This window comes from Mobula birostris, chromosome 6 (genome assembly GCF_030028105.1).
Source record: "Mobula birostris isolate sMobBir1 chromosome 6, sMobBir1.hap1, whole genome shotgun sequence".
Taxonomy (NCBI): Eukaryota; Metazoa; Chordata; class Chondrichthyes; order Myliobatiformes; family Myliobatidae; genus Mobula; species Mobula birostris.
The window spans coordinates 82954655-82979829 of record NC_092375.1 but is presented as its reverse complement, the minus strand read 5'-3'; the positions used below and the strand labels follow the sequence as shown (position 1 = coordinate 82979829).

Sequence of the window (25175 nt, the reverse complement as noted above, 5' to 3'; positions counted from 1 at the left end):
ATTATATGCCCTTTCCTTGGCTTTTATGCAGTTCTTAACTTCCATTGTCAGGCACTGTTTTCTACCCCTGCCATTTGAGAACTTTTTCTTCTGTGGGACATATCTATGCTGCACCTTATGAATTAGACAATAGACAATAGGTGCAGGAGTAGGCCATTCAGCCCTTCGAGCCAGCACCACCATTCACTGTGATCATGGCTGATCATCCACAATCAGTACCCCTTTCCTGCCTTCTCCCCATATCCCTTCACTCCGCTATCATTAAGGGCTCTGTCTAACTCTTTTTTGAAAGAATCCAGAGAATTGGCCTCCACTGCCTTCTGAGGCAGAGCATTCCACAGAACCACAACCCTCTGTGTGAAAAAGTTTTTCCTCAACTCCGTTCTAAATTGTCTACCCCTTATTCTTAAACTGTGGCCTCTGGTTCTGGACTCCCCCAACATCGGGGACATATTTCCTGCCTCTAGCGTGTCCAATCTCTTAATAATCTTATATGTTTCAATCAGATTTCCTCTCATCCTTCTAAATCCCAGTGCATACAACCCCAGTCGCTCCAATCTTTCGACATATGACAGTCCCGCCATCCCAGGAATTAACCTCGTGAACCTACGCTGCACTCCCTCAATAGCTAGAATGTCCTTCCTCAAATTAGGAGACCAAAACTACACAATATTCCAGGTGTGGTCTCACCAGGGCCCTGTACAACTGCAGAAGGATCTCTTTGCTCCTATACTCAATTACCCTTGTTATGAAGGCCAGCATGCCATTAGCTTTCTTCACTGCCTGCTGTACCTGCATGCTTGCTTTCAGTGACTGATGAACAAGGACACCTAGATCTCGTTGTACTTCCCCTTTTCCTAACTTGACACCATTCAGATAGTAATCTGCCTTCCTGTTCTTGCCACCAAAGTGGATAACCTCACATTTATCAACATTAAACTGTATCTGCCATGCATCTGCCCACTCACCCAATGCAGATGAATTATTCCCAGAAACTTCAGCCACCTCTGCTCTGCCGTCATCCCCGCAGGTATACCCCTCCAATCAACCTGGGCAAGTTCCTCTCTCATGCCTCTGTAATTCCCTTTATTACATTGCGATACTGATACATCTGACTTAGGCTTCTCCCTCTCAAATTCCTTCCCTTAATCAAATCTGGATTATTACACAACACCCAATCTAAGATGGTCTTTCCCTGAGTAGGCTCAAGCACAAGTTGCAGTAAAAAAAAACATCTTGTAGGCATTCAACAAATCCCCCATTACAAATATGGAACAACACCTTATATTCCGTCTGGGTAGCCTCCAACCTGATGGCATGAACATTGACTTCTCTAACTTCCGTTAATGCCTCACCTCCGCTTCGTACCCCATCCCCTATCTATTTATTTATTTATTTTCCCCTTTTTTTTTTCTCCCTCTTTACCTCTCACTATAACTCCTTGTCCATCCTCTGGGCTTCCCCCCCACTCTTTCTTTCCCCTAGGCCTCCCGTTCCATGATCCTCTCCCTTCTCCAGCCTCATATCCCTTTTGCCAATCAACTTTCCAGCTCTTAGCTCCATCCCTCCTCCTCCCTCCCACTTTCAAATCTCTTACTATCTCTTCGTTCAGTTAGTCCTGATGAAGGGTCTCGGCCCAAAACATCGACTGTACCTCTTCCAGTAGATGCTGCCTGGCCTGCTGCGCTCACCAGCACTTTTTGTGTGTGTTGCCTGATTCTTCTTTATCTATCCTGCTTGTTACTTCAAAGAATTCCAACAGATTTGTCAGGCAAGAGTTTCCCTTGAGGAAACCATTCTGACTATGACCTATCTAGGATCTGGAACCTCTTTCAAAAGGAGTTGGCTACTCTGGGCAAATAAGAATATTTTTTAAATTCAGAAGTTTGTGAATCTTTAGGAATTAAAAAGTAATATTTATTTATTGAGATGTAGTGTGGAATAGGCCCTTCTGCCCCTTCATGTCACACTGCTCACAATCCCCCAGTTTAATCCTAGCCTAATCAGGGGACAATTTACATTTTAGGGTTAGAACTGTGGGAGGAAACCAGAGCACCTGGAGGAAACCCACACGGGGAGAGCGTACAAACTCCTTACAGGCAGCAGCGGGAAATGAACCTGGGTTGCCTGTACTATGATGCATTGTGCTGACCACTATGCTATCGTGCCGCCCCATTTTCTAGCTGAGAAGGCTGTGAATTTGTGGTGCAGAGTATGTTCAGGACTGCGATTGAAAGGCAGAGACACAAGAGATTGCAGATGTTGGAATCTGGAGCAAAGCATAAAAGGCTGGAGGAACTCAGCCGATCAGGCAGTTTCTGTGGAGGGAGATGGGAAAGTTGACATTTAGGGCAAAGGCGAGTCTAGATAAGGGTCTTGACCTGAAAAGCTGACTGTTCATTTGCCTCCGGAGAGATTGTTATTTGGCTATTTGAGGGAATCAGGGGATCTAGGATTAGTATGGGAAGGTGATCTCCTTAGGAAACGATCAGTCATGATATTGAATTGCAGAGCAGGTGTGAGGGAATGGGGTGATCTGTGCTGGATTCTGTTTTTTATATTCTGATGAGATTAATGGCCGCATATCACTCACTGTTTACTTGTTGACCTTAATATCTCCATGGTCCAATGCTGAATGCACAATTTTCTTGTTGGATGTCTCAGTGATAGGTACTTGAAGATTGCACTTGGAAGCAGCTAAATAAATTAACAACGCGTTCTTCTCTAGCGGTGATCAGTTAAAAGTGGGCAGCTGTGACTGTTTTCACTTTTTGCAGGTTGATAAAGAGACCAACACGGAAGAGCCCTTCCCTGAAGAGGTTATGATTCGATCAAAAGAAAGAAGCAATCGTCGATCACGCGGGTCTCCTTTTGTACGTAGTAGCACCATTGTCCGCTCACAGACCTTCTCACCAGGAGCCCGGAGTCAGTATGTCTGTAGAGTAAGTAATCTGTAATACTAAGGAATGCACATTTACCATCTGTGCCCTGAAACAGTGGTTATCCTACCACTTTACTTACGAGAAGTACAAGAATAAGTGAAGCTGTAATAACCCTATGGAGCTGTCCTAAAGTCTTCGTGAATTGAGGGTGATCTCCTAATACTTCAAAAGGGGAGATACAAATATGAGGCACAGCGTAAATAGATTTTATTAATTTCCTAATGAACCCCCTTACAATATTTTAGGATGAACATGGGATTATTTGGCTCCCAATTGTTTAGCAGAGTTTGTTTTGCTATGGAAGGATGGTGACCGTTGGAAATGGATGGGTGGGGAACCCAAAGGGCACAGGGTAACTGCTCAGGGGAGGCCACTCAGAGTTACCAGTCACATTAATTGTGTGGCGGGCAAAGAGAAGCACTCTAATACAATCCTGGCTGGTGTTTGAAGTCATTGAGTATTAAATGTGACCCCCAAACCATGGTGGAAAATTTAACATTCGATGCCTGTGCAGCTGATTGCTATACTCTCAGAGCAGAATTTGCAGAGATAGTGATTTCAGCCTGATTTCAAATTGCTTGGATACCATTAAATGTGGATTAGTTTCAACCAAAGCAGCCTGCCATCTGCTCCGTACCTGCTGAGATGAGCTGCACAGTAAAACAAGTGCATTGTTCCATCCTGATGCTTTCCTGCTCTTTGGGGGTTATGTGAAAGTTATCTCTGAATTCATGGCTGTCTAGCATTGAGGCTGGAAGTGAAGGTGCAGAGAAATATTGACAAATGTTCTAGGAATAGGGAGGGGCAAGTGGCCATTTCACCACCCACGTAGAGTCCGGGCAGTACCAGTGGATCATATGGCATAGATAGAGGAACTCTTTGTTGTTTTCTGTCTCCTCCAGGGCTATGGGAACCAAGACTTAGGTTTAAGGTAAGAGGGGAAAGATTTAATTGAAACTTGAGAGGCAAGTTTTTTCCACAAAGAATCTTATGTATGTTCAGTGAGCTGGCGGAGGAAGTGATTGAGGAAGGTACAATCATAACTTTCACACAACAGTTGGACAGTTACATAGATTAGAATACTTGTGAGCCAAATGCTGGTCAATGGCACAAGCTTGGATGGGCATCTTGGTTGGCATAGACTACTTGGGCCAAAGGTCCTGTTTTGTGTTGTATTACGCTATTACTCAGTAGGAGCTTTTAAATAAATTAACATAACTAATTAAAATCCACTTCTTCGAGGAGTGAGGATGTGCAGCCTGGTGCGTTCACTACTGATTGCTAAGTGATTCGATCACTCTGTTACAGTTTGGTCATATCGGGGTTGGGATGCAGACCCGAAGTTCTGCATCTGAATGTGACACATGAGAGCAGTGCAGTTAGCTGCTGGAAAATGTGATCAAAGCTCAAAGTACATATATGTCACCATATACAACCCTGAGGTTTGTTGTCTTGCAGGAATACTCAGTAAATCCAAGAAATATAATGGAATCAATGAAAGACCACACCCAGTAGAATGGACAAACAACCAATGTGCAAAAGACAACAAACTGTGCAAATACAAAATAAATAAAGAAGCAATAAGTATTGATAACATGAGATGAAGAGTCCTTGAGAGTGAGCCCATAGGTTGTAGAACAGTTTAGTGATGGGGCAAGTGAAGTTTATCCCCACTGGTTCAAGAGCCTGATGGTTGAGGGGTAATAACTGTTCCTGAATCTAGTGGTGTGAGTCCTGAGGCTCTTGTACCACCTTCCTGATGGCAGCAGGGAGAAGAGAGCAAGATCTAGGTAGTGGGGGTCCTTGATGATGGATGCTGCTTTCCTGTGACAGTGCTCCATGTAGATGTGCTCAGTGATGGGGAGGGCTTGATCCATGAAGGACTGGGCCATATTCATTACTTTTTGCAGGGTTTTCCATTCAAGGGCTTTGGTGCTTCCATACTACCAACGTGATGCAGCCAGTCAATATACTCTCCACCACGCATCTGTAGAAATTTGTCAAAGTTTTAGATGTTATGTTATCTTCGCAAACTTCTAAGGAAGTAGAGGTGCTGCCATGCTTTCTTTGTAATTGTTCTTACATGCTGGGCCCAGGACAGGTTCTCCGAAATGATATCACCGAGGAATTTAAAGTTGCTGACTGCTCCACCTCTGATCCCCCAATGAGGTGTAGCTCATGGACCTCCAGTTTCCTCCTCCTGAAATCAATAATCAGCTCCTCGGTCTTGCTGACATTGAGTAAGAGGTTGTTGTGGCATCACTCAGCCAGATTTTCAATCTCCCTTCTATATGCTGATTCATCACTACCTTTGATTCAGCCAATGACAATGGTGTTGTCAGCAAACCAGAATATGGCATTGGAGCTGTGATTAGTGCAAAGTGAGTAGAGCAGAGGGCTGAGCACACAGCCTTGTGTACCTGTGCTGATGGAGTTTCACAACTGAAGTTAAAAATGACCCTTTACTGTTTCATATATAACCTTGTTCCTCATTGCAGCTGTATCGAAGTGACAGTGACAGTTCAACACTTCCAAAACGATCACCATTTATCCGGAATGCATTCGAGCGATGCACTCTGCGTTATAAGCAGGTAAGCACTTTGGATAATTTAGGGGGCAATTGACACTTTCAGCACAATATCATTATAGTACGTGATTTAGGTTGTTTTGTTGTACACACATACATACATTCCCTCAACTGTAACTGGTGGTGAGTACCTCAAGGTGGTGATCATTCTTTTTCCCTCCACCCCTCCCCACCAATTCAGCACAGTTCTAATTTGGCTTTGACTTCAATGCCTCATCCCACACTAGCTCCCCACCTAGTGGCAGGCTGGGAGCACAGCAAGTGCCCACTGGGATGAAGTTTTCCTTAAGGGTGGAGGTTGTCAGGCTGCTTTTAGCATCTACTTGAAATGGTGAATGGGATTTCAGCTTAATTTTCATTCTCAGAAGAGAGCCTCCATCAGATTTGTGCTCCCATAGCACTGTGTAACTACAATGTGTGTTGCTTCTTCCCTGCAGCCTATAACTGTGAAATTACCTACAAATTAACACAGAATTCCTCCATCATTTTGTACACCTGTGCCTGACCCCCCCCACTAACCTTTCGTTCCTCTAAAGAAGATTTTTTTTAAACGATCAGAATAACTGTAGTTCTTTCAGATTGGCTTATTCACATAGCTCCCCTCTGAATGTTTCCCAAGACCACTAACTTTTCAGGTAGTTCCTCGGGATCGAGGAGGACTTGGTTGCACTCAGGTTCTAAGGGGGCTGATGTGGGGGTGGGTAACGGGCGAACAGACTCCATTGCGAGTGGGGCAAGAGGTGCTTGATGGGGTAGTTAGGTGGTTTGGCTGGAAACTGGTGCCCTCTTCCTGCTGGTCTTCCATGTGTTCCCTCTCAACAAAGAGACTTGAGTTGTCGTTGTCTTGGTTACTTCTTCCATCTTGACCACCCACTGCCCAGGGAGTAGAGGTGTTGCATTTTTTTCCACAGAGGCTTTGTAATATCCTTGAATCAATTTCTTTGTCCACTTGGGAATGTCTTGCTATAACATAGCTCAGCATAGAGTCTGTTTTAAGAGGCTGGTGTTGAGGACATCTGATGGCTGTAGCCAGCCCTTTGGAGTCAACTGGGTGGAAATGGGACCTCAGTGCTGGAGTTGCTGGGAGAGTGTTTGTTTATCCTACCAGTGTATTTAGAAGGTGTTGTGGATGCCACATAGGTGGTATCTCTCCTGTGATCACTGCAGTCCAATGGAGCACGACGACATCATCCCTTGTGAGTGTAACTTGCCAGATGTAATCTAACCAACAGCCTGAGTAATAGAATGGTGTCTTTGATTTGTATTGAATGCTTCTTTTAAAACCATCTATAAATCTGTTTGCTTTAAAAGTCCATTTTCATTGGCAGCATGAAGAGCTTCAACCAATCTGAATGATTATGTATCCAAAACGGCCATTTGTCAAATAGTAGCCTCAGAATAGAGGGCCGTCCTTTTAGAACAGAGATGAGGAAGAATTTCTTTAGCCAAATAGTGGTTAATCTGTGGAATGCCATCACCACATGCTGCTGTGGATGCCAAGCCATTAGGTATAACTAACTGAGAGATTGATAGATTCTTGATTTGTCAGGCATGAAGGGATAGGGGGAGAAGGCAGGAGACTGGGGCTGAGAGAAAAAATGAATCGGCCATGATGAAATGGCAGAACAGACTCGATGGGCTAAATGGCCTAATTCTGCCCTTTTATCTTTTGGTCTAAAAGGTTACAAGGAGAAGGCAGGAGGATGGGGCTGAGAGGGATAATCAATCAGCCTTGATAGAATTGTGGACTCAATGGGCTGAATGGCCTAATTCTGCACCTATATCTTAAGGTCTTATGTTCTTGTTTAATTATTTGAACTATATTTAAGATCATTAGTTGTACAGATGGAAGTTATTTGTGACATGGTTGATTGTTCAAGAGTTCTAATTTGGATTTTAAATTGCTGAATAATACAAATTCATTTCTTGGAGTATTCACCTGGATTTTTGTTGGTTAATTTTAGCCATCCTTCAAGACCCCACTCGTTGAACATCCTACTCGGACATCCCTGGACCTGGAGCTGGATCTCCAGGCATCCAGGACAAGGCAGAGGCGACTGGACGAGGAGCTGAGTGCATTACGGGAGCTGAAGCAGCGGCTGGAGGAGAGCAGGAGTCGGGGGCAAATTGACTTGCCTCAGTGGATCCTAAGAGACGAGCGATTCCACAACCTGTTGAAAGAAGCAGAGAGGCAGGTGTGTGGAAATTGCTTTGTCAGAGCGGTGAGCTGTGCTCATTGTGATTTCTTAAAATGGCAACAGACCAGGTTGAAGATCTAATGAGAGAACTTTTGTAGTGATGAAGCATTAATTTATATTTTCCCCTTGTAGAAGTGCTCGTGTCATCTCTTTTTCTCTTCACTGTCATTCTCTTTTAACTGCGTGCATTAAAATGATATCAGAAACCAGGAAGCTAGAAGGGTCTTTGCCCAGCTGTCAACTCTTTACACCTTACCGTAGATGCTGTCTTACCTGCTGAGTTCCTCCAGCATTTTGTGTGTTACGGCAAGAGATGTTGCTCTTTGTTTGTTTTTTGTTACTGGGTAGATTGAAACTTAGACAGTATTGCTGAAAGTTCACATCTTAACAGGTATGCATTAACCTTAAGAGTTAACTGTAATGGAAGAAACAAATTGTTGTTGTGGAAACAAAATCACTGGAGAGAAGTACTGTTAGATATGAAGTAGTCTCCTTATTCAACAAAATGAAACACTGCAGGCATCATATTGAGAGCCCCTTCAGAAGAGGCCTCCTTGATCCACCAGTACACCTAAAAGCATTTTAATCAGCATTGTCTGGTCTTCCCATTAACTGCGATTCACAGCTTTTCAGAACCCATTGTTCAGAGCTGCATTTTAAATTTAATCTATTGGACAGATACATGGATGGGAGGTGTATGGAGGGATATGGTCCGTGTGCAGGTCAGTGGGACTAGGCAGAAAATGGTTCGGCACAGCCAAGAAGGGCCAAAAGGCCTGTTTCTGTGCTGTAGTTTCTATGGTTTCTATGGTTACAGTCTGTTCAGATTTGAAGATTGGTGACTGAAGTTATTTGCTGTAGGTTCTCACCGACAAAACGCTCTAACACAAATCAAAGGCTTTATCAATCTAATTGGACATTTCTTCACTTTCTGGCTTCTATCCTCAGTTCTGCTAGGTATATGACATTCTTGAACCAATTCCTTGGGAAGAAAAGCTGAGTGGTTTCCCTTCCCCGGGAAGGAGTAGCCACCTTTAGCAGACACTGTAAAAGGGTAGGCAGTTTCTTTTGTGTTTTACGGTGTGGAGGGGTTTGCTAGCATTGTCTGCAAAGGGCCTAGAATGCATCATCCTCTGGCTTAGAGGTGAGACTAGATGCCTGAACTAGAGCTTGCTCAGCATGTGTTGTGGCTGGCATAAAAATCAGATTCCATTTCAAATGAAGTATCGGTACAAAGATTTCACAGTGCGTTTGGATGAGTGATATAGATGTTTTTCTTTTGAAACCCATTTGCAGGCAAGGCAAACAAAGTCCGAACAGCGCCAAGAGCAAGCGGCCGAGAAAATGTTGAAAAAAGCAGCAAAGGAAGTATATCAACTGCGAGGACAAAGCCAAAAGGAACCTTTGCAGGTTCAGTCCTTCAGGTACAGAAAAGCTTTCCATGAAACAAATGAGCATAGTTTAGTGAGTACTTACCTGTGGTTACGTACACTGTCTAGCAAACTATTCCTTACATTAGGGCTCCACAAACCAGTTTCAAAATGGCAAAGGTTTTGTTCTTGCTGATGTTGACTGCAGTTCAGAAACAGGAAGCAAACGCCAGAGCTGCCTTTCACTGCTACTTGGATAACTAGTCTGTCTCATTTACCTTGAGCAATGTGTTTTTCCTGTCCTCCATGCAAATATCCATTTAAACTCCTTCCTTAAATTGGGTGGTTTTCCAGTGTACTGTTATTCACTTCAATAGCAATTTGACATGTTCCCCATAAACTTCAGGAGACAAACTTTAATTTCAGGCTGGATAATGTGAGATTAAACGGTTCAATGGTCCCATTGAATATCAGCGAATGTATACAATATACAACCTGAAATTCTTCCTCTCCGTAGACACCCTTGAAACAGAAAAAAATCACCAAAGAATGAATGACAAAAAAGCTTCCAGGATACTGATGACCATAGCTGGTCTCTGAGGAAGGTTAAAGAAGAGCAAAAGTTTAAAATGAAAACTGTATTACTGAAAAATTGCACCTCTAAATAAGTTTGAAATGGGATTTAAAACTTGTGTCTCCCATTTTATCTTTTCCTGTTTTTTACTTCCCCCAACATAGATTTCTGACTACTTGTTTAATTTTTTATTATTGTAAATTTATTTTCCAAATACACATTTCTTGCTACATCTGATATGGAGCTGGGAAGAAGAAAGTAGGCTGCAACCTTTTTTAAGATATTACTGTGCAGGACATAAATCTCCTGATGGGTCCATCTCCCTCTCCCCTAACATCTGCCTTGTTTCCTTTCCTATGTGTTTATCTAGTTTCCTTCTGAAATGTACTGTTTGGTTTGCTGCAACAGCATTTTGTGCAATAGATTCTTAATTGGAAGAACTCAAAGTATAAAAAAAACCTATACCATTGATTGTTGGAATTAATCTAAAATACATGTTTTCTGATTATCAATTATCTTGCTGATGGATATTTTCTGATTATCAATTATCCTGCTGATGGATATGGGTTAAAATTCTCTCCATGTTCGCAATACCCTTAGTATTTGATTTAATGATTAATGTAACTTCAGTATCCATACCACTGGAGTCCTGGCAACCTGTGTTACCAGCTATGCTCAAGTTGTAGTTCTCACATAACAATGCATGTGTGCAGAAGGAAATCTGAATGTTGGCCCTTGCTTAAGGGGAAAACAACAATAAATCTCACATTGTCAATGTTAGTGACATGTAAGGAATCTCTTTAGTTTCAAGGAAATGACTCCAGCTTTCCAGTAGCAAGTTGTGAACATTCATTCACAATCTCTGGACTGGGAAATCTATGAAAGAATAGTTTGTCCACTGGCTTGCCAGATGTAGAGTTGTGTAAGAAAGGTACTGAGGCAAAAACTGATTTACAGTTCACCATCATGTTTTACTTTGTAAATATCTTGGTTAAAGTTAAATCTGATTATGAGCTTTAACAAGTAATTGTGTAACAAATACTTGCATCCTTTGAAACTAGTTAGTAGAATGTAGACGTATAATGTTGCATATGCAAGGGGTGTTGGTCTTATCTCTGTTGTGAACACAAAGTGAGGAAATATTGTCAACAATCACAAGTATTTCTCTATCACTGACGTTTTTTAAAATTGAACCCAACTTTCCCTCGTTATGTATCTATGGTGTTTTAATGCTTTTGCAGCCAGTAGAGATAATTTATTATATATTTGGGATTTTTTTTTTCTATTCACTATAAAGGCTCAAAGCTTTTTCCTTTTAAAACAGTGCTGGAAGACCCAGTGGGCCAAGCAGCATCTGTGGTAGCAAAGGGATGAAACCTGTTAAGGGAAGATGGCCACTCTGTAGAAATGAGGGGAGAGGGGTGAAACAGGTTGGTAGATTTGTGGTGCAACCAGGTGGAGAGAGGGGAGTGATGGGCAGATAGAATCAAATAGGGCAGGGAAAGGAGAAGTGAGCCAAGGGTAAAGAAGCCCAGGTGGATCGATTGGTTATGGGCAGATGGAACCAGGTTCAAGATGGTGACGTCCAGGTACTGAAGGGGAAAGGGATGGAAAAACCGAATGAAGGGAGAGAGAACCTGAGTGGGCTGATGGGAGTGAGACACCTGAGACTGGAATCCCTAGTGAAGGTGACCAGGAAATTGGAAGCTGTCAAAATGCCAAGGTATGAAGAGATCTGTTCTCCTTGCTCCTTTTAAATCTGTTCTTCCAAGTTCTTAGTCAGATTATCTGATTGGATTGGCAGTTCCCTCTCCATCTTGTGTGGAGCCTCCTTCACAAAGTAATCCTGCACTTGCTGCTCACTACGTCTCACCTGCACAACTGTAGACCCACACTTTACACTGTCAGCATCTTGGACTTTGGTAACATTGCCTTTCGTTTTATCACAGAGAGAAGATGGCATTTTTCACCCGAGCACGAATCAACATACCACCTCTGCCAGCAGATGATGTATGACACTTTACTCTATTTTAACTATGAAGTATTTATCAATCTCAATTTTACTTATGTGAAGTTACTAGAAAAAAAAAGTTAAGTGATTTTTATTAAACACTTGTCGCAAGGGTTATTCCTATACACATTTTGTAAAATGAAAAAAGGAAAAAAAGCTATATACTTATATTATAAATATATATATATCTTTATATATATATTATAATTCTAGAATTGCAGCGAGGCACTGTGTATCCTTGTTGTGAAATTAACATCTCTGAAGGAATGGTATTATGTAAAAGATCAAACCAAGCTGTTGTATATCTTTTTTCAATTTCTGTGCACTCTGATGTATGTGAGCTTAAAAGGCTGGAAGATGGAAACAAGGCCAGCTTAATCATGTCCATTGTAATATAAGTTTCTTATTTAAAAAATATTTTCCTTGAAGGAAAAGTCTCAGTTTTAGGTGTATTTTAAGACTATAAAGTTCTGCAGTATTTTTGGGTGCACTGGAATGAAATCTTAAGCTGGCTTTGTTTCTGTTACCTGATGTGAAAATACTATGCGCTAATTATTAATGTTACTTTAGTATGTTTCAAGCCGCACGTATACTTTTAGCATTTTATATTACCCTATGCCTTTACACCATGTTGTAACGTTGTAATCTTTACCACAACTGTTTATTGTATAAAAAAATTCAGTAGTGACATCTTTCAATATTTTTACTATAAAATAAAAAAACCCTTTATCAATGATTGTGGAGAATGTTATTTGCAGAGAACAGCTTAGATCTTGCATTAGTTTGCTACCATTATTAATTCACTTTATGCAAAATGTCTAGTAGGTATTATTTACAGCTTTTTACTGTCATAATTACATCTGAGGGTAAATCGCAGTATTTATTTGCAATTAAGTTCGAGGCTACCTGTTTCTAGTCCCTGCATTGTATCCTTTGCATTGACCAAATGTGTAAAGGAATGATGCATGCCTGGAAGTTCCAGGGCATCACAAGGGGTGACAGTGGGTGTCAAGAACACTTTGGATATTGGACAACCACTGAAATCTGGTGCCTGAGATGGAGAGTATATTCCACACAGTCCCTCCCCTCCTTGAGCATTTAGTTTGGAATGGGTCTATGGGTGCAGCAGCTGGAACCTGAAGGAAGTTGGGTCTGGGAACATAGTGGAAGACTGATGCCCAGGGAGAGTATTGCAGCAAGGGTCAGGGAATGGGCGAAAGGATGAGGAAGGTGTTCATTATCACTGGAAGGATATTGGGAGATCATCATTTTCAGTGCATTTAATTAGACCCACGTGGAAAACAAAGAGACTGCTGGAATCTGGAGCGAGGAAAAAAAAAAATTTCTGTAAAAACTCAGTGGGACAAGCAGTATCCACAGAGGCAGAGGGATGTTTGACTTTTCACACTGAGACCAAATGCTGCCTGACTGCTGAGTTCATCCTGCACAAGAAAATCTGCAAATCCAAAGCAACACACATGAAATACTGGAGGAAGTCAGCAGGTCAGGCTGCATCGATGGAAAAGAGTAAACAGTTAACGTTTCAGGCCGAGAGGCTTCCTCAGAAGTCATTCAAGACGCGAGGACCCCTGAAGAAGGATGTCGACTGTTTACTCTTTTCCGTAGATGCTGCCTGGCCTGCTGAGTTCCTGCTGTAGTTTTCTTCTTGACTGGAGTGGGTGTTGGGTGGAGGAGGTGATGGTGTGGGACTAGATGTGTAGAAGTCACTTAGGTACCTGACTGGAGCTCCACTGGGAGGACAGCGGTAGCAGAGGTGTCTGAGAGTGCGAGTCCCCAAGACAGCTTGGGTCGAAATTCACCTTCAATGGCAGAGAGAATGATATCAATTACTCCGTCCTGATGTGAAAATCACTTCAAGGCATGAGGTTCACACTAGGGAGAAACCAATCAGTTCCTTGGAATGATACAAAGCAATGAAAATTGGTCATTATCACATTTCATTCTGGGGAAAAAATGCACAATGCAAAGAAAAGCAATATAAAGGAAACACGAGGAAATCTACAGATGCTGGAATTTCAAGCAACACACATAAAAGTTGCTGGTGAACACAGCAGGCCAGGCAGCATCTATAGGAAGAGGTACAGTCGACGTTTCAGGCCGAGACTCTTCGTCAGGACTAACTGAAGGAAGTGATAGTAAGAGATTTGAGAGGGGGAGGGGGAGATCCAAAATGATAGGAGAAGACAGGAGGGGGAGGGATGGAGCCAAGAGCTGGAAAGTTGATTGGCAAAAGGGATACAAGGCTGGAGAAGGGAGAGGATCATGGGATGGGAGGCCTAGGGAGAAAGAAAGGGGGAGGGGTGAAAGCCCAGAGGATGGGCAAGGGGTATAATGAGAGGGACGGAGCGAGAAAAAGGAGAGAGAGAGAGGGGAAAAAAATATATATATCATAAATAAATAAATAACTGATGGGGTACGAAGGGGAGGTGGGGCATTAACGGAAGTTAGAGCAATGTTCATGCCATCAGGTTGGAGGCTACCCAGACAGAATATAAGATGTTGTTCCTCTAACCTGAGTGTGGCTTCATCTTTACAGTAGAGGAGGCCGTGGATAGACATGTAAGAATGGGAATGGGACATGGAATTAAAATGTGTGGCCGCTGGGAGATCCTGCTTTCTCTGGCGGACAGAGCTCTTAGCTCCATCCCTCCCCCTCCTGTCTTCTCCTGTCATTTTGGATTTCCCCTCCTCCTCCCACTTTCAAATCTTTCACTATCTTTTCTTTCAGTTAGTCCTGACGAAGGATCTTGGCCCGAAACATCGACTGTACCTCTTCCTAGAGATGCTGCCTGGCCTGCTGCGTTCACCAGCATTTTTTGTGTGTGTTGCAATATAAAGGAACTGAGTTTATGGGCAATAGTATCATTCTCAGGGAAACTTATACTGAAACAATCCAGCTTCTTGTAACTCATGGTGTGACTTCTCCTTTTTTTTGGTTAATAAATAGAGAATGCAGTTTGACCTCCAACTGAGAGGACAAGGAATATTTATTTCCTTAAGAACATGGATATTCAAGAAGTGAACTGGGTTATTTTGTACTTGCCTTTTGCACAATTATTTCTGCTGCTGCAGTCTGTGTTTTAAAGGAAGCCCCATTAAATTTAACTCTGCAGGAGGCAAAAGGCACCAACTCTTCCAGATAACCTTAAAGGTAAAAAAAAGATAAAAGAATTAAAATCAAACACACAGGCACACATAGAACATAGAACAGTACAGCATAGTACAGGCCCTTCGGCCCACAATGTTGTGCCGACCCTCAGACTCTGCCTCCCATATAAGCCCCCACCTTAGATTCCTCCATATACCTGTCTAGTAGTCTCTTAAACTTCACTAGTGTATCTGCCTCCACCACTGACTCAGGCAGTGCATTCCACACACCAACCACTCTCTGAGTAAAAAACCTTCCTCTAATATCCCCCTTGAACTTTCTACCCCTTACCTTAAAGCCATGTCCTCTTGTATTGAGCGGTGGTGCCCTGGGGAAGAGGCGCTGGCTATCCACTCTATCTATTCCTCTTAATATCTTGTACACCTCTATCATGTCTCCTGTCATCCTCCTCCTCTTCAAAGAGTAAAGCCCTAGCTCCCTTAATCTCTGATCATAATGCATACTTTCTAAACCAGGCAGCATCCTGGTAAATCTCCTCTGTACCCTTTCCAATGCTTCCACATCCTTCCTATAGTGAGGTGACCAGAACTGGACACAATACTCCCAAGTGTGGCCTAACCGGAGTTTTATAGAGCTGCATCATTACATCGCGACTCTTAAACTCTATCCCTCAACTTATGAAAGCTAACACCCCATAAGCTTTCTTAACTACCCTATCCACCTGTGAGGCAACTTTCAGGGATCTGTGGACATGTACCCCCAGATCCCTCTGCTCCTCCACACTACCAAGTATCCTGCCATTTACTTTGTACTCTGCCTTGGAGTTTGTCCTTCCAAAGTGTACCACCTCTCACTTCTCCAGGTTGAACTCCATCTGCCACTCCTCAGCCCACTTCTGCATCCTATCAATCTTTGACAATCCTCTACACTATCTACAACACCACCAACCTTTGTGTCGCCTGCAAACTTGCCAACCCACCCTTCTACCCCCACATCCAGGTCGTTAATAAAAATCACGAAAAGTAGAGGTCCCAGAACAGATCCTTGTGGGACACCACTAGTCACAATCCTCCAATCTGAATGTACTCCCTCCACCACCACCCTCTGCCTTCTGCAGGCAAGCCAATTCTGAATCCACCTGGCCAAACTTCCCTGGATCCCATGCCTTCGAACTTTCTGAATAAGCCTACCGTGTGGAACCTTGTCAAATGCCTTACTAAAATCCATATAGATCACATCCACTGCACTACCCTCATCTATATGCCTGGTCACCACCGCAAAGAACTCTATCAGGCTTGTTAGACACGATCTGCCCTTCACAAAGCTATGCTGACTGTCCCTGATCAGACCATGATTCTCTAAATGCCTATAGATCCTATCTCTAAGAATCTTTTCCAACAGCTTTCCCACCACAGACGTAAGGCTCACTGGTCTATAATTACCCGGACTATCCCTACTACCTTTTTTGAACAAGGGAACAGCATTTGCCTCCCTCCAATCCTCCGGTACCATTCCCGTGGACAACGAGGACATAAAGATCCTAGCCAGAGGCTCAGCAATCTCTTCTCTCGCCTCGTGGAGCAGCCTGGGGAATATTCCGTCAGGCCCCGGGGACTTATCTGTCCTAATGTATTTTAACAACTCCAACACCTCCTCTCCCTTAATATTTGCATGCTCCAGAACATCAACCTCACTCATATTGTCCTCACCATCATCAAGTTCCCTCTCATTGGTGAATACCGAAGAGAAGTATTCATTGAGGATCTCGCTCACTTCCACAGCCTCCAGGCACATCTTCCAACCTTTATCTCTAATCGGTCCTACCTTCACTTCTGTCATCCTTTTTTTCTTCACATAATTGAAGAATGCCTTGGGGTTTTCCTTTACCCTGCTCGCCAAGGCCTTCTCATGCCCCCTTCTTGCTCTTCTCAGCCCCTTCTTAAGCTCCTTTCTTGCTTCCCTATATTCTTCAACAGACCCAGCTGATCCTTGCTTCCTAAACCTCATGTATGCTGCCTTCTTCCTCCTGACTAGATTTTCCACCTCACTTGTCACCCATGGTTCCTTCACCCTACCATTCTTTATCTTCCTCACCAGGAGAAATTTATCCCTAACATCCTGCAGGAGATCTCTAAACATCGACCACATGTCCATAGTACATTTCCCTGCAAAAACATCATCCCAATTCACACCCACAAGTTCTAGCCTTATAGCCTCATAATTTGCCTTTCCCCAATTAAAAATTTTCCTGTCCTCTTCGATTCTATCCTTTTCCATGATAATTATAAAGGCCAGGGAGCGGTGGTCACTGTTCCCCAGATGCTCACCCACTGAGAGATCTGTGACCTGACCCGGTTCATTACCTAGTACTAGATCTAGTGTGGCATTCCCCCTGGTCGGCCTGTCCACATACTGTGACAGGAATCTGTCCTGGACACACTTAACAAATTCTGCCCCATCTAAGCCCTTGGAACTAATCAGGTGCCAATCAATATTAGGGAAGTTAAAGTCACCCATGATAACAACCCTGTTATTTTTGCACCTTTCCAAAATCTGCCTCCCAATCTGCTCCTCTGTATCTCTGCTGCTACCAGGGGGCCTATAGAATACCCCCAGTAGAGTAACTGCTCCCTTCCTGTTCCTGACTTCCACCCATATTGAATCAAAAGAGGATCCTGATACATTACCCACCCTTTCTGTAGCTGTAATAGTATCCCTGACCAGTAATGCCACCCCTCCTCCCCTTTTTCCGCCCTCTCTATCCCTTTTAAAGCACTGAAATCCAGGAATATTGAGAATCCATTCCTGCCCTGGTGCCAGCCAAGTCACTGTAATGGCCACTACATCATAATTCCATGTATGTACCCAAGCTCTCAGTTCATCACCTTTGTTCCTGATGCTTCTTGCATTGAGGTACACACATTTCAGCCCTTCTACCTTACTGTCTCTACACCATTTATTCTGCTTCTCTTTCCTCAAAGCCTCTCTGTATGTTAGATCTGGCTTTACTCCATGCACTTCTTTCACTGCTCTTTCGCTCTGGGTCCCATCTCCCTCGCAAATTAGTTTAAACCCTCCCGAACCATGCTAGCAAACCTACCTGCAAGGATATTGCTCCCCCTCGAGTTCAGGTGCAACCCATCCAATCTGTACAGTTCCCACCTTCCCCAGAAGAGATCCCAATGATCTAAAAATCTAAAACCCTGCTCCCTGCACCAACTCCTCAGCCACGCATTCAACTGCCATCTCCTCCAATTCTTACCATCTCTGTCACGTAGCACTGGCAGCAATCCTGAGAACATCACCCTTGAGGTCCTGTTCTTCAGCCTTCTGCCTAATTCCCGAAACTCACACTTCAGGTCCTCATCCCTCTTCCTGCCTATGTCGTTGGTCCCACTTGGTACTTGCTTCCATTTTGGAAAAAAATGTAGAATTCATTTATAGAAAGGTGCATTTTATAAAGAACACTTATTTACAGTATGTTGCTTTTGTGCAGTGCTTTTCAAATGCCAGTTCAATTTCTGCCATTTTAAGGATTCTATTTATCATCAGCAGATGGTTGTTCATGAGGTAATCTTGCAGCTCCAGGAGATTCAGGTTCAGATTTATTTGTCACATGTACATGGAAGCAAACAGTAAAATGCATTGTTTGCATTAACAACCAGTACACCTAGGGATGTGCTGCGGGCTGGGGGAGCAGCCCGCAAGTGTCGCCACACATTCCGGGACCAGCATAGCATGTCCACCCTGTGCAGCAGAACCACACAAGTAGCAATGACAAAACAAGACCCTTCCGCAGCCTCCCATACGTTCATTCACTCACACACACAGACAGGTCTGCCTCTGGGCCTCTAGTCCTTGGCTTCAGACTCTCAGACATTGGACCCCAGCCTCGAGTCTCTGGCTCAGACTCGTAGCCGTTGGGCCTCTAACCTCCGGATAAGCCGACCCAGGGGCTTTGGCCTTCAGACCTCTATCTCCAGACTTGCAGACTTCAGTCTTTAACCTGCTGCCTCCATACTGACTGAGCTCTGGATTTCAACCTTTGGCTTTGCCCTCCGGACTTCGCTGACCTCTGGGTATCGGCCCCAAGATGCTCTGATCAAGGGTTTGACCCTCAGGCTTCGACCTCAGGTTTGACCTTCAGGCTTCTACCTCAGGTTTGACTGTACTTGGAGTGTTGTGTTCATTTCCAGTTGCCTCATTATAGGAAGGAAGTGGAAGACGCAGAGGAGATCTACCAACCAGGATGCTGGCTGGAAGAGAGAACATGCCTTATGAGGAGAGGTTGAGCAACCTGGAGCTTTTTTCTTTGGAGCAGTAGAGATTGGGAGGCAACTTGATAGAGGTGTAGTAAGATTATGAGAGGCACAGACAAAGTGGAGAGCCAGTGACTCTTTCCCCAGTGTAGCAATGGCAAATTCCAGAGGTACCCCTTTAGGGTGGGTGGAGGAAAGTACTGGGGCAGTGACAGGGGTACATTTCTTACTTAGACAATGGTGGGTGCCAGGAATGCATTGCTGGGGCTGGTGGTAGAGGCTGATACAATAGGGACACTCATAGATAGGCGCGTGGCTCTAAGAAAAATGGACGGTTATGGGCTGTGTAGGAGGAAAGGGATAGATAGATTGTGGAATAGGTTATATAGGCAGACATAATATCATGGACCAAAGGTGGCTTATTGGCAAATTAGTAACTCTGTCTCTTTTTCCACAGGTGCCCTATATATAGTATGTTCTGTTTTAGTTAGCCAGCATGATTCATCAAATGGTTTATGCTCGTCTCTCAGAAGTTTTAACCTGCATCACAGTCCTACAGGCGAAGATGTGAGGTTCAATTTCCCTGTTTAGTTCCAGAACAGTTGAAGAGTACCCAGCTGATTGGTGGACTGCCATGATGTAGTGATTTATCTTTTTTAAATTTCCCATCCACTCTTCATACCTGTCACTTGGTTATGGTAGGGTCAAGGGAACAAAACAAAGACATCATACAGGATTTCTCCAACTAGTTAACCAGGTGCATGAATTATATAGATAAATGGGGAGAAGTGGAAAAGTATTGCCATTTATGTAGAATATGTAGAAATATGTAGAATTTTATTCAATAATTTTCTCTAAATGGGGTCAAACAAAATTGCTAGTAAACTGCGGCTTCCTCCTTTTTTCTAATTGTTTTAAAATTGGCAATCTACTGATTAAGAATACTGAGCTTGATCTCCCATGTTCCCTCCCCTGTTATAGCCATGTCCTTAAGTTGAATTCGAATGGAGAATTGATCCATCCAAGCATACTTTTTAATACGGTCAAGATGAGATCTCTTTCCAGCCTCCTATTTGCAGCTGCAAATCACTCTTCAAACTTCAAACTTCAAACTAGATCCAAGTTGTCCTTTGACCCATGAGCAAAGTGAAGGAGTGACCTTGGTGACCTTGTCTTTTGCAAGCTTCTCAGGACCCTGGCTTCTCTTCTAATGAGTTCCACAGAAGCCCAAGCTAGTTGTCTCTCAGGCTTGTGGTTCAGAGAAAAGTTGAAGCCTGAGGTAATTGGACTTGGATTTGTGCTTGTGGAGGACTCCAGTGTTTTCTAGGAGATGGTAATCTTGCTGCTGAGAAAAATATACTAAAATCAAAGACCTTTGTGGAAGAAAGCAAAGCAAAGGTGAGTGAATCCTCCAGGTCATTTTAATTCTGCCCATTACAAACTCTGTATTTTCCTCTGCTTGTTCTTGTCACCCTCAATTCAGCTAAAGTTCTTTAAAAGATGTGTATTTAACATTCAGTAAGGTTTGGGTAAGGTTGAATCTTAAGATGTTGCATGTAGAATAACTTCAGTATGAAGTTTCTTGAGTCACAAATTTTAGTTATGCTCTTATTAATTCAGCTGGGGAGAGCATTGGAACATTGATCCACAGGGAAGATAAAGTACCTATTCAACACTTAAAGCCATTTTCTTCACATTCCAAAGGCAATCACTTTTAGCTCCTGGTAGGACTCTTCCTCCTTCTAGTTACCATATTTCAATTGCTTTGTTCCTATAACTTTTGGGTTCCTTTTTCTCTTGGTCACCAATCTATGTCATGCACTCTCTTTTTAATCTCCCTCTTGTCTCCCTTTAGGTACTTCCTCTGTCCACCTGCTTCTCATAATTCAAGACTGGTGCTTTTCTCTGCCTTTGAACATCCAGGCATCCTTGTCCTGGATATCTAAAGACGGTACATCCAGGAGAGTGTTGAATCCATATTGAACTCCCCTCTGAAGGTCTCCCCAAGTTCACTTACTGTTCTACCTAAAAAGCTTCAAATTCAGTCTTTGGTTGAATGAGATTCCTCTTTCGCTCACTGACATTAGTCCTCCATCAGCTAAATACAGTATTTTGATGCTTGGTTCTTCCTTATGTAATATTGGGATCACTCCTTTCCAAAGTGCTGCTCTACTTAACTGAAACATGCTTTATTTGCCCCACTTCCTTCTCCAGACCATATCCAGCATTGTTTCCCTCCCAGTTCGGCTAGGAACAGTTGGAGTCTACATCATGAAAACAGGCTCTTCAATCCTTCTAGCCCCTCCAACCATCTAAGCCAGTCTTATTTGGCCCCTATCCTTCTAAACCAGGGGTTCCCAACCTGGGGTGCACAGACCCCTCAGATAATGGTGGGGGTCCAAGACAGAATAGGTTGGAAACCTCTGCTCTAAACATTTCCTATCCCTCTGCCTGTGCAGGTGTCTTTTGAATGTTGTTATTAGCAATCTGAATAGCCTTTCAGGTTCCTATTAAACCTCTCCCCTTTCACCTTTCATCTTGTTCTGTATTCCCCAACCCAGGAAGTACTTCTTGAAAGCATCTCAGGAATTCTTTGCCCCCACCCCTGACTCTCAGACTGTTGGTGTCTTAGTGAAGTGCCCCATCTTCATCCAGACTTTCTTCATATTTTCTCCTGTTTCCTTCCCACTATTTGATGGCTTGTAAATCCCCAGGTGTTCACTGTGCTCATTTACACTGACCACATCAGCTCACTGTTGGTGGTTGAGATTCGTCATGCTTTAATCAGAAACATTTGTAAAAAAATTCCAGTTTTTAATTTATAAATTAAATCTACAAACCCCATTTCCAGAAAAGTTGGGATATTTTCCAAAATGCAATAAAAGCAAAAATCTGTGATATGTTAATTCACGTGAACCTTTATTTAACTAACAAAAGTGCAAAGAAAAGATTTTCAATAGTTTTACTGACCAACTTAATTGTATTTTCTAAATATACACAAATTTAGAATTTAATGGCTCCAACACACTCAACAAAAGTTGGGACAGAGTTAAAATAAGATTGAAAAGTGCGCAGAATATTCAAGTAACACAGGTTTGGAAGACTCCACATTAAGCAGGCTAATTGGTAGCAGGTGAGGTATCATGACTGGGTATAAAAGTAGCGTCCATCAAAGGCTCAGTCTTTGCAAGCAGGGATGGGTCGTGGCTCACCCGTTTGTGCCAAAATTCGTGAGAGAATTGTTAGTCAGTTCAAAAGGAACATTTCTCAAAACAAGATCGGGAGTACTTCGGAAAACCATTGTCACTCAACACAGTCCATTGCTGCATCCAGAAATGCAGCTTGAAACTGTATTACGCAAGGAGGAAGCCATACATCAACTCTATGCAGAAACGCCGGCGAGTTCTCTGGGCCCGAGCTCATCTCAGATGGACCGAAAGACTGTGGAACCGTGTGCTGTGGTCAGATGAGTCCACGTTTCAGCTAGTTTTTGGAAAAAAAACGGGCGTCGAGTTCTCCGTGCCAAAGATGAAAATGACCATCCAGATTGTTATCAGCGAAAGGTGCAAAAGCCAGCATCTGTGATGGTATGGGGGTGCATCAGTGCCCACGGCATGGGTGAGTTGCATGTATGTTAAGGTACCATTGACTCTGAGGCGTATATTAGGATTTAAGAGAGACATATGTTGCCATCAAGGCGATGTCTCTTCCCGGGACGTCCATGCTTATTTCAGCAGGACAATGCCAGACCACATTCTGCACGGGCTACAACAGCGTGGCTTTGTAGACACAGAGTGCATGTGTTTGACTGGCCTGCGGCCAATGCAGATCTATCTCCTACTGAAAATGTATGGCGCATCATGAAGAGGAGAATCAGACAATGGAGACCACGGACTGTTGAGCAGCTGAAGTCTTATATCAAGCAAGAATGGACAAAATTTCCAATTGCAAATCTACTACAATTAGTATCCTCAGTTCCAAAACGATTAAAAAGTGTTATTAAAAGGAAAGGTGATGTAACACAATGGTAAACGTGCCTCTGTCCCAACTTTTGTTGAGTGTGTTGCAACCATCAAATTCTAAATTGGTGTATGTTTACAAAATACAATTAAGTTGGTCAGTAAAACTATTGAAAATCTTTTCTTTGTACTTTTGTTAGTTAAATAAAGGTTCACGTGAATTAACATATCACAGATTTTAGTTTTTTCTGCATTCTGGAAAATATCCCAACTTTTCTGGAAATGGGGTTTGTACATAAAATTGAACTTTTCCCATAGAATAATTTGATATGAACAAATTCTAACCTCCCTTTTAAAATTGTAAGAAACCAATTTACCTACTTAGGTGTAACAATCAGCAAAAACTATAAGCGTTTATTTAAAGAAAATTTTCTTACCCTATTGAATCACGTGAAAAGGATACTATCAAATTGGTCGTCTCTTTCGTTATCACTGATTGGCTGAATTAATTCTATCAAAATGAATACATTACCTAATTTTATATATCTTTTTCAGGCATTGCCTGATTTTATTCCTAAATCTTTTAGTGATTCTCTTGACTCTATTATATCTTCTTATATATGGAAGAATAAGCGTTCTAGGTTAAATAAAATTCATCTTCAGAAAGATAAAAAGAATAGAGGATTAGCCTAAGAGATCTTACATTCTGGTTATATTACATAAATCGTGAGGATTGCCTGATGTGGGTTTCTTTAGAAGCTAACTCTGTTAATAAATTTTCTATTATTTCTCTTCTTGGATCCTCACTCCCTTTGTCTCTGAGTAAGTTAACTGATAATCTGGTAGTTAAACACGCTGTGAGAATTTGGATAGAATTCCGAAAATACTTTGACTTACTGAGATTTTCTCTTTCGAGTCCCATTTTTTCTAATTATTTTTTCAAACCATCTATGATTGATGTGGCTTTTAAAGAATGGGATAGATTAGGTATTAAATGCTTTCAGGACTTGTTTGTAGAGGGAAGTCTCTTTTTGTTTGAACAACTGTCAACTAAATATAGGTTACCCAAAACTCATTTTTTTCAGTACCTACAAATAAGAGATTTTTTACAGTCTCAAGTAAGTACATTTCCTAAAAGTCCTGATAAGAATCTACTAGATGTAATTTTTAATTTGAAACCTTTTTATAATGGATCTATATCTAATATTTATAATATGCTGTTGGGAATGAGAAGTTTTCCTTTAGATAAAATTAAAAATCTTTGGGAACAAGATTTACAGTCTTCAATTTCTGAGGAAACTTGGAATCAAATTTTAAAATTGGTTAACACTTCATTGTTATGTGCCAGCAACTCTCTCCTACAATTTAAAATGGTCCATAGGGCCCATATGACTAAGGATAAGTTAACTCGTTTTTATTTAGATATATCTCCCTATTGTGATAAATGTAATAATGGAGAAGCTTCACTCATTCATATGTTTTGGACATGTCCATGTCTTGGAAAATATTGGAAAGAAGTATTTCAAAGTCTCTCAATATTTTTCAAAGTAAACTTTAAGCCTAATCCTTTGTCCGCTTTATTTGGTATTGTTGGAGGAAAGGATATTATTTTGGAGCCATCTGATTTGCACATGTTGGCTTTTATTTCTGTTATGGCCAGAAGGACGCTCTTGCTTAAATGGAAGGATGCGGCCCCTCCTATTCACGCTCAATGGTTACATGATGTGATGTCATGTTTAAATTTAGAGAAGATTTGATGTTCAATCTCTGAATCCAGCCAAGACTTTCAAACATTGTGGGGACCTTTTTTGAATTATTTTCAAAACCTTTGATTTGCTGTTAAAGCATAGATGATGACTAATAATTTTTTTTTCCTTTTTTTCCTTTACTAATCAGCTTCGGTCTTGGTAGTGGGTTAGATTTTTTCTTATATAATAAAATCACTATATTTAAATGTTACAAATTAATTAATTTGTATGAATATAGGGTAAGGAGTCTTTATATGCAATTTAGTATAAAGTATTGAGATATTTTTTCTTGTACTCTGTATTCTTATATGTAAAATTAATAATAAAAATACAGGTGTCCCCCGCTTTTCGAACGTTCGCTTTACAAAACCTCACTGTTACGAAAAAAATCAGTGTG

At 42.1% G+C, this 25175-nt stretch overlaps 1 protein-coding gene across 1 annotated transcript in view; it reads left to right on the top strand.

The window, feature by feature from the left end:
* The window catches only part of wwc3 (WWC family member 3), a 247807-nt gene extending 235395 nt beyond the window's left edge, over positions 1 to 12412 (top strand). The window contains exons 19-23 of the mRNA XM_072260748.1: positions 2778 to 2942; positions 5441 to 5533; positions 7494 to 7724; positions 9024 to 9151; positions 11621 to 12412. Of these exons, the coding sequence (XP_072116849.1) occupies positions 2778 to 2942; positions 5441 to 5533; positions 7494 to 7724; positions 9024 to 9151; positions 11621 to 11687 (684 nt within the window). The 3' untranslated portion in view covers positions 11688 to 12412. The remainder of the gene's footprint in view (positions 1 to 2777; positions 2943 to 5440; positions 5534 to 7493; positions 7725 to 9023; positions 9152 to 11620) is intronic.
* Positions 12413 to 25175: the final 12763 nt, after the last annotated feature.